At 41.9% G+C, this 13,394-nt stretch overlaps 1 protein-coding gene across 3 annotated transcripts in view; it reads right to left on the bottom strand.

Moving 5' to 3' along the window:
* BLOC1S6 (biogenesis of lysosomal organelles complex 1 subunit 6) overlaps positions 1–13,394 on the bottom strand; it is a 128,838-nt gene that overhangs the window by 16,075 nt on the left and 99,369 nt on the right. The window contains exon 1 of one of the 3 annotated variants that reach the window (XM_025919788.2): positions 2,695–2,910. The exons of the other annotated variants lie outside the window; for them this stretch is intronic. Coding sequence (XP_025775573.1) covers positions 2,695–2,776 — 82 coding nt within the window. The 5' untranslated portion in view covers positions 2,777–2,910. Of the gene's footprint in view, positions 1–2,694; positions 2,911–13,394 lie in introns of those variants that run through there. 3 annotated transcript variants of the gene reach the window in all.

The following is a 13,394-nucleotide window of genomic DNA, read 5'->3' as shown; positions in this document are numbered from 1 at the left end:
CACCTGTACTCCCTACTAGTTTCCAAGGTTACAAGAATAAATTAAGCAAGTCCCCCTCCCCCTGTACACAGAGCTTGATACAGGGGAATCATAATGATAATATATGAGAAGGAGCATTAGAGAAACAGAAACTGTTATGGAAACTCAGAGGGAAACATAAAAAAAAGGAGGCGTCTGGGTGGTTCAGTCAGTTGAGCGTCTGACTTTTCAGTTCAGGGTCATGATCTCATGATCTCACGGTTCGTGAATTTGAGCACCATCTTGGGCTATCTTCTGTCTATGGTCGGCAGGGAGCCTGCTTTGCTCCAGATCCTCTGTCCCCCTCTTTCTCTCTGCCCCTCCCCCATGCTCTCTCTCAAAATAAATAAACATTTTTTTTAAAGTATTACTCATTGTAAAAGCTTAAAACACAGAAGGGGGGGTATAGGCTAATAGTAAAAATACTCTTTCTCAGCATACACTGGCTGGCTCAGCTGGTAGAGAGTATGTGACTTTTGATCTCAGGGTTACGAGTTTGAGCCCCACATTTGGTGCAGATTACTTAAAAATAAATAAAATCTTAAAAAAAAAACTCTTTCTAACTCCCTTAATGCAGACACTCTGTAGTTTCCAATATAGCCTTCAAAAAAATTATCACTGCATACCTATGCAGAAGCCCTGTTTTAATCATAAATATTACTCATATTGTTCTGCAACTCTTAAATATACACCTTAGATATCTTTCCATATGAGCATATATGCATCTACTACATTCTTTTTAACAGAATAGAATTCTACTATATTTTGTTTAACTAGTTCCCTGCTATGGACTGAATGTGTCCCCCCTACATTATTTTGTAGCCCCAACCTCCAACATAAAGGTAGCTGGAGGTGGGACCTTTGGGAAGTAATTCAGTTTAGATGAGGTCATGAAGGTGGGGCCCCATGATGGGGTTGTATCCTTAAAAGATAAAGAGAAACCAAACTCTCTCCCTCTACCATGTGAGGTATCGGCAAGGCGAGAAGGCAGCTGTCTGCAAGATCAGAAGAGGACTCTTACCAGGAACCTATCTGGTCAGCACACAGATCCTGGACTTCATAGAACTCCAGAACTTTGAGGAATAAATGTCTGTTGTTTAAGCCACCCGGTCTGTGGTACTTAGTTGCAGCAGCCCATGGAGACTAAGATACCTAAGGACAGGTATTTAGGTTATTTTCACTTTTTGCTATTTCAAACAATGTTGCCAGGAGTTTCCTTGCTTGTCTTTGCGTATCTATGTCAATGTTTGTGTAGGATAAATTCTTAGAAGTTGAATCACGGGACAGAGTTTATGCATTTCTTAAACAGACACTGCAAAACTGCCTTCCTAAGAGATGGCACCAATTTACACTCCCAGAACAATCTTTGAGGGCCACTATTTCCAAATGGGTAAGAATTCTAAAAGAAGGAATAAGATATAGGTTAAAAAAAAAAAAAAAGGCAGCATAAGGAAAGGTGGGACTATAGGATTGCTCTGGAAAGACAAGGTAGTTTGGGAGGGTCTGGAGCATAGGGCATACGCAAAAGTGAGCTACAAGACCATCTGGCCAGCCTATGAGGATCCCTGAGTGTCAAGCTAAGGGGTTTGCCCTTTTGCTTAGGAAGAAGTAAGGAGCCATTTTAAGGTTTCCCAGCAAGAAAATGACATGACTGGAGCTTTATCTTGGGGCAGTGATATGACAACAGTGGGATACGTGCAATGGAAGAGTAAGAGACTGGGGGTGGATAGCCTTACAACTGCTCTTGGAAGAGTAAAACTAGAGAGGAGATGGAAATTGCATAGTGGAATCCCCTAGACTAAAATAGAAATAGGAGGCAAGTGAGAAGAAAATCAAGAGTTACCGTCAAAGTTTCAACTGAGGGTGACTTGGTACTAATGGAATCAGACATCTACTTTTATTCATGCACATGCCGTATGTGAGGCTGGTGCAAAACAACCATGTCAAAGTATCCAGCAAGCGAACGGAAAGGCAAGCGGAGAAGGACCCAAGCTGCACATACACCAGGAAGTCAGCTTATGCAAGTGTAAAGAGGGGGCGATCACTGAGGAAAAGCATGACCAAGAAAGGGCTGAAAGCACTATTTTTAAGTAACCCCTATATTCCTAGAACAGGAGGTAGAAACGACACATCGAAAGCCCTGTAGCCTTTCTTATGTGGGGTTCCTCATCTGAACCAGAGGACACAGAAACTGTTTTCATGCCCTGTCTTCTCAATTCTCCCGAGAATGGTAAACAGTACCATTCAGGATGCCTAGCAAGTCAATTCATTGCATGCAATGGATGTCTTAGGGTATTAGGGCTTAAATCTCTCTTGGAACTCGGGTTGAGAAAACCGCTGGAGGAATGACAGTAAGTAAAACATTTCATGAGTGAGTAGTCAATAATACTTGAATACATCAATTCTCTGAATTACAAACCGATCAACTTTCTGACAAATTCATCTTCAACCACTAACAATGTGCTGGAGTCAACACACAGTCACAGAATGACCTCACCATCAATCGCCACCCAAACACTGCCTCCCCTCCAAACTTCGTTTCCCACTCATTCAGGTGGGCACCGGGGCCGGCGCGGTTCCCCACTTCCGCACGGGGGCCAGAGCCTCGGGACCAAGCTGCTCCCTCCCGCGGAGCGGCCGGGCTCCCGGCCGCCCGCCCCGCCCAGTAGCACGTACCCGGCGTCGGCTCCCCGGCCCCCAGGCCGTGGGGTGGCCCTGCCAGGACCCCGTCCGGGGACGTCGGCCCAGGAACACTCATGTCCTTCCCGCTGGGAACAGGGAAGGGGCGGTTGTGCAAACGGTCAGAGGCAGTAAGGGGGCAACCCACGCGTCCAGCGCCCAGCCGGACAGAAGCGGCGGTCGCACCCGGAAATGACGGAAGCGGAAGACGGTGTGACCGCCGGTCCACCGCCCCCTTTCTTGCCTCCGCCTCCACCTTCCGCCTCCACCTTCCGCCTCCACCTTCCGCCTCCACCTTCCACCTCCCGGACTACTACCCCCTAGTGCTCCTGGGACTTCGCGCCGACGTCATGGAAGGGTGGAGGGCGTGGCGTCAGTAGAGTTAGCTGTGCGGGACTTCCTGCGACCGATTGTCCGGGAGAGGGTGGAGAGGGCGCTCCCTGGTGGGTTGCGATTGTGTTGAGTGTGACCTGGCCGAGTTGGGCTTTGTTCACCGAAGCGAGGCACAGCTTTTCAGTTTCTTGTCCATATTAAGGAAACACCTTAAAAACAAGGACTGCGTGCTTTCCCTTCGGTTTGGACTATTAATTTAAAAAAAAAAAAAAAAAAAAAAAAATATATATATATATATATATATATACACACACACATATATATGTGTGTGTGTGTGTGTATATATATATATATGTCCGTGTTTAGCTTTTTGAGCTTAAGCCTTACTAACTGGGGATTTGCCAGGATTCCAGTCTCCCCTTGTTGATTGTAGGTGAATGATTTTAAGGCCTGGGTTGCAGTATCTACTGGACAAATTCAGCCCCATTACCGGAAACTGCCCATGCAGCGATCCTGTGGGAGGTTGTCATGATTTTGATGAAAAACTTAGAAATGGGCAGATGCAGGGGCGCCTGGGTGGCTCAGTCGTTAAGTGTTGGACTTCTGTTCCGGTCGATCTCACCGGTCCTGAGTTCAAGCCTGTGTCAGCTGTGCTGACAGCTCAGAGTCTGGAGCCTGCTTCAGATTCAGTGTCTGGGTGTCTCTGTACCCCTCCCCTGCTTGTGCGCTCGCTCGCGCTCTCTCTCTCTCTCTCTCTCAAAAATAAATAACCATTAAAAAAAATGTTTAAAGAAATGGGCAGATGCGGCTTCAGACCAAATAAAAACAACATCAGTTATTCCCTCCCTTAGACGCTCTCACCTTGAGTGGAATAATGGCTTCCTAATGTTGCACTCCAAAATTGCCTGTTCATTGTATTACAGGGCAGCCAAAGCTGTCTTCAAAACAATGAGGATTTATGTCAAGCCTCAGAAACATGAACCTGTTCTTCATTGCCCTATATCAGTGCATTCACACCCTGTTGGCTTCTTTCCTTTAAAGATTAGCTAGCTCCTTACTATCTGTGGTAAGCAGAATAATGCACCCCCCCCCAAAAAAAAGATGTCCAGGGTCTTAACCCCCAGAACCTGTGAAGATGTTAAACTTCACCCACAATTAAGGTTGCTAGTCACTTGACTCTAAAATAGATTATCCTGGATTAAGTGGGCCAAGTTCAATCAATCAAATGCCTTCAAAACTGGAAAAGGGAGGCAGAAGAGGAGAGTAGAGAGGGAGATGTGACTATGAAGAATGGTTAGAAAGGCTTTGAGAATACAGGAAGAGAACCACTGGCCAGGTGTGTGGTGACCTCTAGAAGCTAGAAAAAACAAGTAAGTGGATTCACCCTTAGAGCTTCTAGAATGAAACTTAGCCCTGCTGACATCTTAATTTTATCCCAATGAGAACTGTGTTAAGACTTCTGACCTATAGAACTATAAGAAAATAAATTTATAATGTTTGTGGTAATTTGTTACCACGGCAATAAAGTAATGCACTACCCTTCAAACATCCTTTGTTGCATCCCAACATACTGCTAAAACTATGTCCTTTAATGTCTACAGTATTCTTACTCATGCTTCAGAATATTCTATTCTTTTCAAAGTCCTACTCCTCTTCCAAGGCTTGACCAAAATAATACCTTTAATTTAAAATGATTCACAATCCCACCTACCCTTTCAACTTTCAGAAATTGTAGTAATAAACTTTCTCAACTATAAAGCATCCTCCTGCTGTTTAGCACTTAATCCATTCTTGTATTAGTTATTTCCCTTGACTTCCTTTATTCGATTTTAAACTCCAGACAGAAACTCTTATTCACAGAGAACCATAATGGGTTCTCAATAAATATTTGATGAATGAATGAAGTATTGATTCTCCAGAGCCAAATTCCAAATACCTATAATCTCCAAAGTCTGAATCACGCAGGATGGCCTTTTACAAGCTGCCTGGTAACCCGAGTTATTTGTTAGTATTATCCCAACTAGATATCAAAGCTTTTTAGAATAGATCTGTGTCCTATGTGTTGTCGGTAACCTCTTTACCTCTTATGGCAAATGCACAGTATTAAACATATTACTTGGATTTCAAAATACTGGTTATTTGAATTTAATAGGATGAAATTAGACTGTCACACCCTGCCTATTTTTATCATCTTGTCCTCTCTTCTATTTTGCTTTCAGCAAAAATTCATAAATAAAATAATAAAGGAAATCATTAAAAAAGAGGTAAAAATTCTTGTTCCTGTCTACCAAGAATTTATATTCTACCACTTACATGTAGCAGAATTAGAGAACATGACAGTATAAAATGATAAATTATGTGGAACAGACCTAGAGGATTGTAAAAGGTGTAATGATGTAATATTAGTTTCCTGTTGAGCTATAACAAATCACCACAAACTTGGTAGCTTAAAACAACACAAATTCATTATCTGACAGTTCTGGAGGTCAGAAGTCAAAAATCAGTCTCAATGGGCCAAAATCAAGGTGTTGACAGGACTGGTTACTCTGGAGGCTCTGAAGAAGGAATCTGTTTCCTTGCCTTTTGCAGCTTCTAGAGACAGCCCACATTACTTGACTCCTGGCCTCGTATCCCATTGCCTTTTCTCCCTCTATTACCATTGTAGCATCACCTTCTCTCCTACTCTGATCCTCTGGGCTCCCTCTTACAAGAACCCTTGTGCTTACATTAATCCCACCTGCATAACCCAGGATCATTTCTCCATCTCAAGGTCCTTAATTTAACCCACATCTGCCAAGTACTTTTTGCCATGTAAGGTAACATTCACAGATTCTGGGGAATTGAAAGTGGACATGTTTAGGGGCAGGGGCCATTATTCAGCCAACCACAATTGCACAATTGGGAAGTAACTGGAGAAAATTTTTAAAAACTTAATAGAGGAAATGAACTTAAGCCAAACCTTGGAGGTCAGGTCAAATGTAATATGCAGAGAAAAAATAGTAAAGCCTTCCAACGGGGTGGGGGGGAGGGGAACAACACACACCACCACAAGTAGCAAAACAATACTTCAGACTCAAGGACCTCAAAATGGTGCCTTTTGGGGAGACAAAACCAACACAGATTCAACAGTTAAAAGGTGTTCTATAGTCTTTTCGGCCAAAACAACTTAAGAAGACAAAAGATAACACAAAGTATAGTCACATAGCTCTGAAGAAGTTAGTCCAAAGAAACGATGTCCAGAAAGAGTTAAACACTGAATTTACTCATAGGGAAAGGAAAATAAGTCTACTGGTCCTTGAAACCAAAAAGAGAAGGAGCAAGTATAATGTAATAAATATGCCAAAACCATTTATTCACCTCAATTTTGTGGTTTACCTTAAATTTCCCTATATCCTTTATTTGTGCTAACTGAAAATGAGTAGGTATGTAGGAGGGGCTTTAAGTAAGGGGAAAAAATGTTAATACATGAAGATTTTCTCTTCCTTTTATTGATCAGGATATCCTACATTTAGAATGTGCTAAGATTTGATAAATCTACTCCCAGTGTGACCTACTTCTCTCACAGGATTTGCTTCACCCTTCCCCTTTATTTTTTTCCATCCTTTTCCAAAAACAGAAGAAAGAATGGGGAGGAGGGGACAAAAGATTTGAGTGAAAAAGATGTAGGAACCGGGGCCTGCAGAGAAAAGGGATGGAAAAGGGGAAGATAAACAGGAGAAAGACATTACAGCCCACGACCTTAAGCTTCTAGTGCATTAAAGTGTTGTGAATTTTGGGGTGCCTGGATGGCTCAGTCAGTTGAGCGTCTGGCTTCGGCTCAGGTCATGATCTCATGGTTTGTGAGTTCGAGCTCTGCATCGGGCTCTGTGCTGATAGCTCAGAACCTGGAGCCTGTTTCAGATTCTGTGTCTCCTTCTCTCTCTGGTCCTCCCCTGCTTGTGCTCTCTCTCTCAAAAATAAACATAAAAAAAATTTTTTTTTAAAGTGTTGCGAATTTGAACACATTTATATAGGGTATGTGCTCACAAAATAATAAAAAAGAAAAAAACGGGGTGGGGAACAGCTGGGTGGCTCAGTCAGTTAAGCATCTGACTTCAGCTCAGGTCACAATCTCACAGTCATGAGTTTAAGGCCTCCATTGGGCTCTCTGTGGTCAGGACAAAGCCTGTTTTGGATCCCCTGTCCCCCTCTCTGCCCCTTCCCCACTTATCCTCTAAATAAGTAATCAAACAAACTTTAAAAAAGGAAAGAAGGGGGGCACCTGGATGGCTCAGTTGGTAGAGCATGCAACTCTCGATCTCAGGGTTGTGAGTTCAAGCCCATGTTGGGTGTGGAGATTACTTAAAAATAAACAAAATCTTTTAGAAAAATTAAAAAAGGAAGAAAGAACTGAAGCTAGGAAATCAGAGAAGTTGGGGTACTAAGAGAAAACAGTCTACCATTTTACCTATGGTTAACCAGTCTAAAAGGATTGCTCAAGCAATTTTAACCACTTTTCTCTAATACATTTACATGAAAAATATTCTTTTACATTTGCAAACTGCTAAAATAATTCCATTCAATGCAATGCTCCTGCACTTTCCATCATTCTGTGAGAATTAATAAAGGATAACTTCACTACAGTAGAGTCAGGAGGCTAGAAAGGGAAACAGTATCACAGTACCACTCAATTACAGGAAAAATTACCAATTATAGACCCCAACAGAATCTTCAACAGGCAGAATCATCTTACACCCCCCAACAGAGAAAGATGTACATTGCATCTCCTATAAGAACTCAACTACCCTCGCAATTCAGCCAGTGTGAAACTCATCACACACTGAACTTTTGCTTTCCTTCAATGGACTTTCATTCAAAACAACCCCATCCAACTTCTTTCTTCTTCTCATAAGATAACATTATTCTCCCTCATTGGATTTACCTATGGTCTTGCTGAAGCTTATATGCCTTGAATTGCAATTCTTTGTCATTCCTACATAAACCCATTTTTGTTGGTAAAATAACTGACAGTTTTATTTTTAAGGTTAACAATTCCTTCCTTGTGCTATGTAGAAAAAAAAACATATTTTGGGGTGCCTAACTGGCTCAGTCAGTTAAGCATCCGACTCTTGATTTCGGCTCAGGTCATAATCTCACAGTCTTTGAACCTGCTTAAGATTCTCTCTCTCCCTCTCCTCAGACCCTCCCCTGCTCACACACACACATGCTGTCTCTCAAAAAAATCAAAACATATTTTCACATGGATTATTTCACCAACACATTCTCTCTCTTTTTAAGATTTTACTTTTTCAAGTAATCTCTACACCCAACATGGGGCTCGAACTTACAACCCTGAGATCAAGAGTCGCATGCTCTACTGACTAAGCCAGCCAGGCACCCCTCACATTTTCTTAACCTTGCCCCCAAAAGGTTTGTAAAATATATGCAGATTTCGGGGGCGCCTGGGTGGCGCAGTCGGTTAAGCGTCCGACTTCAGCCAAGTCACGATCTCGCGGTCCGTGAGTTCGAGCCCCGCGTCGGGCTCTGGGCTGATGGCTCAGAGCCTGGAGCCTGTTTCCGATTCTGTGTCTCCCTTTCTCTCTGCCCCTCCCCCGTTCATGCTCTGTCTCTCTCTGTCCCAAAAATAAATAAACGTTGAAAAAAAAAAATATATGCAGAGTTCAAAGCAGTGGCTTTTGAAATTTTTTAAATAGACCACTTTTTATTTTTATTATTTTTTAAGGTTTTATTTTTAAGTAATCTCTGTACCCACCGTGGGGCTCGAATTCACAGCCCTAAGATCAAGAGTTGCACACTCCACCAACAGAGCCAGCCAGGTACCCCTAGACTATTTTTAGAGCAATTTTAGGTTCATAGCAAAATTAAGAGTAGAGAGGGGGCATCTGGGTGGCTCAGTCAATTAAGCATCTGACTTTACTCAGGTCATGATCTCATGGTTCATGAATTCAAGCCCCACATTGGGCTCTGTGCTGACAGCTCAGAGCCTGGAGCCTGCTTCAGATTCTGTGTCTCCCTCTCTCTCTGTCCCTCCCATGCTTGCACTCCGTCTGTCTCTCTCTCTCTCTCTCAAAAATAAATAAACATTTACAAAAATGAATCTCAGGGCACCTGGGTGGCTCAGTTGGTTAGGCTTCTGACTTTGGCCTAGGTCATGATTTTGTCCTTCCTGAGTTGGAGCCCCGCATGGGGCTCTGTGCTGACACTCAGAGCCTGGAGCCAGTTTCAGGTTCTGTGTCTCCCTCTCTCTCTCTCTGCCCCTCCCCTGCTTGCTGTCTCTCTCAAAAATAAAAATAGACATTAAAAAAAATGAATCTCGTTTTAAAAAAAATTAAGAGTGTAGAGATTTCTTATGTCCCTCTTACCCACCCCCCCAATAGTTTTCATTAAGGCTTACTCTTCATGTTGCATGTTCTATGGGAGCGCACAAATTACAATGACCTGTATCCTTCACTATTAGTATCATACCGAGTTAGTTTAACTGCCCTAAAAATCCTCTGTGCACTGCCTGTTCATCCATCCCCCTAGTCCCTGGCAATCACTGATCTTTTCACTCCATGGTTTGCTTTTTTCAGAATGTTCATATATTTGGAATCATACAGTGTGTAGCATTTTCAGATTGGCTTTTTTCACTCAGTAATATGCATTTAAGGTTCTTCCATGCCTTTTTGTGGCTTGGTGACTCATTTCTTTTTGGCAGAAAGGAATATTCCATCGTCTAGTTGTGTTGTGAAAAACCAACCACTGTGCTTTGGAGCCAAAATATAATGCGAAGGCAGAGTTTGGGATAAAGAGGAACAATAGCTTTATTTCTTTGCCGGGCAAAGGAGGCTACAGCAGGCTATGGCCTTCAAAACCTGCAAGCCCTCCTAGAGAAAGGGGCTGAGGTTTTTAGAGGAAAATACAGGATCTAGCTGGTTTTGACAGGAACCATTGTTTACCTACTCCTACCCTCCTTTGTCAGGTCTTTAGGGGTCATGGTACCTGGTTCCTGAAACAAAAAACTAAGATGGGAGGAGCAGAAGTTTGCAGAAAAGAGGAAACAGAGTACTCTAAAATCTAGCTTTGCTGAAGTATTGGGGCAGCCATTTTGATTTTTGTTCAACTTTATGCTTTTAAACAGTTTCAGATGTACCACAGTTTATTGATGAAGGACATCTTGGTTTGTTTCTAAGTTTTGGCAATTATGAATAAAGCTTCTATCCATGTACAGATTTTTGTGCAGACATACGTTTTCAAATCCTTTTGGTAAATACCAAAGAGCAAGATGTCATGATAAGAGTATGTTTACTTTTTTTTTTAAGTTTATCTATTTGTTTTGAGAGAGAGAGAGAGCATGAGTAGGGAGGGGTAGAGAGGGAGAGAGAGAGAATCACAGCAGGCTCCACACCATCAACACGGAGTCTGATGTGGGGCTTGAACCCATGAACCATCAGATCATGACCTGAGCTGAAACCAAGAATTGGAAGCCTAACCAACTGAGCCACCCAGGCATCCCACAGTCTTTGTTTTTTTTTAAGTTGACTTATTTGAGAGAGAAAGAGCATGCATGCGTGCTTGCATTCATGAGCAGGTGGGGAGCAGAGGGAGGGCAATCCCAAGCAGCATCCCTGCTGTCAGTGCAGAGCCTGGAACGGGGCTCTATATCATAAACCATGAGACCTTGACCTCAGCTGAAATCAAGACTCAGATGCTCAACTAACTGAGCCACCGAGGCTCCGTGAGTATGTTTAGTTTTTTAAGAAACTGCCAAACTGTCTTCCAAAGTGACTGTACCATTTTGTATTCCCACTGGCAATGAATGAGAGTTTCTATTACTCTATGTCCTGACAAGCATTTGGTGATGCCAGTGTTCTGGATTTTGGCCTTCTAACGTGTGTAGCGGTATCTCATGGTTGTTTCAATTTGTATTTCCTGATAAAATAGGATGTGGATCTTTTCATATGCGTATTTGCCATCTGTTTATCTTCTTTGGTGAAGTGTCTGTTCAGATCTTCTTCCCATTTTTTAATCAGGTCGTTTGTTTTCCTGTTGAGTTTTAAGAGTTCTTTGTGTATCTTGAAGAACAGTCCTGTATCAGATATGTCTTTTGCAAATATTTTCTCCCTCCCAGTCTGTGGCTTGTCTTCTCATTCTCTTGATATTATTTGAAAAATGAAAATTTGGACAGAACCTAGAACAGAAGACAGGTTGTCTCCTTGAAAAGAGGGCAGGTTCTCAAGTCTCCCACAGTGGCTCTTAATCAGGTTTGACATTTATAGGTAGGGGAACCTTTCTGAAGTATGCAGCAGTGGAAATAGCAAAAGATCTAACGTCAAAACATGTGTTTCAACCATAACTAAGATTTTTATTAGCTGTACTAGAATTTTTTTTTAAATTGCAAGTGAAGAAGTCTAAACTTGTCTAAGCAAAACGGAATTTACTAACTCACTGAACTTGAAAATCCAGGAGTCGATCTAGGTTCAGGGATAGCTGTGAAGTGGAGAATAAAGGCAAAAGGAAATGTAGATAAAATTAAATTTCCATATAACATACAGCCCATTGACAAATACAGTACTTGAGACAGGCAGAGTATGACTTTCCTCCAGGAACTCCCAAGGGTCTTAATGTTCATGGCTTTGCTAGAGGGAAAAACAACCTTAGCTTGACAATAGCTAGAGGATCTGGTAAGTCTTCTTTAACATAAGAAAATCCTTTTGGAAGATTCCTTCATCTTTACCTCCCTCAACTCCAAATTATATAACCAGTCATTCCTCACAACCCCAGTGCAGCTCTTTCTGCTCTTGGGTCCTTTCCATGGACTATAATAAAAACACTCTTTTTGTACTGAAAAGGTTTGAAGATTTCTTGGCTGTTGGCTCCAAACCCCAACACTTCAAACTACATCAGCTATATCCATTTCTTCAAATGAAATCAGGAATATTTCTCTCTCTCTCTCTCTCTCTCTTTCTCTCGCTCTCTCTTGCTCTCTCTCTCTCTTTCTCCACTGGACTTTCCTCCATATTGGCTCCCATCTAGCAGCTTTCTCTCTGGAAAACAGCTTGAGGTTTTCATACTTCTTATAGCTCTCAAGTGAAGCCAACTCACTCCTAGAATTCACTTATTTCAATCTCTTAAAACAAAAACCTTAAAGTACTCAGACCACAATGCCTACCTGTATACTAGTCTCTACATCCAGGGGATATAGAAGATCTTGATAGACTAATGTGGGTCACATGTATTGGAGAGAGGTGGAGCCTCTTGAATGACAGTCCTGCTAGGAGTTCTAAAAGGCACAGGAGTAGTTCCTTAAAGGAGAATCAGGGTCCTGTTATCAAAAGGAGGAAGGAAATTGGCCCAACCAAAGCAACAGACGTCAACTGTATCAGTTATGAGATTTGAATTAAGGCACTTAAACTCTCTGTACCTCTAGGTTTTTTATTTTGTTTTTTGTTTTTTTGTTTCATAGGAAAAGAGATAGGAAAATGATAATACCAGACCCTCTACTTGATATAGTTCTTGTGAGTGAGAGTCAAACGCTTGACAAAACACACAAAAAAACATCTGTAAGCTGTAAAGCACTATGGGAAATAATAGCAACCCCTGACTAGGTATTTATATCCCGGAAGAAATATTATTTCTGTTATTAGTGCCTTGGTTACATATATTCACCAACCTTAACTTGGTTTCTTAAGTAGACTTCCATAATGAGATAAAAGAGACTAAATGATTTAGATAAATATCAGAGGGCTTGACAAATTTATGTTTTATTAAAAACTTGCTTCTTTTGTACAAATCAATGTCATATAATAAGAGAGTTTTTGGGGGAGATGAGGGTATATGATGAGAGTTTTTTGGGGGGATATCTACTGGCTAAGCTGGTAACTGAAGTTTCAGACCTGCAGAGTTACAAGACCAAGTCTTGTAGAGAATACCACCAACACCAAGGCGTTCTTTAGCATCAATACCTCTTTCAGTGTTCTGATTTTATTGGTGGCGGTGGGGGAGGTGTCTTATTTTCTTCTATTTTTGTTAGCTTTCTGATGTCTGACTCATGATATTATTCGTGAGTAAATGAATATTCATAATATTGGCTGGTAATTATTGAAACATTATTAGTGCTTTGGGGCTATTAGTAAAACTAGTGGCAAAATTTTTATTCATTCAAAGAATTTTACATCTTAAAATTCTTTTTTCATATGTTTATAATGGTTCAAAAGACAATGATTCTGGGGCGCCTGGGTGGCGCAGTCGGTTAAGCGTCCGACTTCAGCCAGGTCACGATCTCACGGTCCGTGAGTTCGAGCCCCGCGTCAGGCTCTGGGCTGATGGCTCAGAGCCTGGAGTCTGTTTCCGATTCTGTGTCTCCCTCTCTCTCTGCCCCTCCC

This window comes from Puma concolor, chromosome B3 (genome assembly GCF_028749965.1).
Source record: "Puma concolor isolate L17-30 chromosome B3, mPumCon1.1.hap2, whole genome shotgun sequence".
Classification (NCBI taxonomy): Eukaryota; Metazoa; Chordata; class Mammalia; order Carnivora; family Felidae; genus Puma; species Puma concolor.
This window is presented reverse-complemented; position numbering and strand designations above follow the sequence as displayed.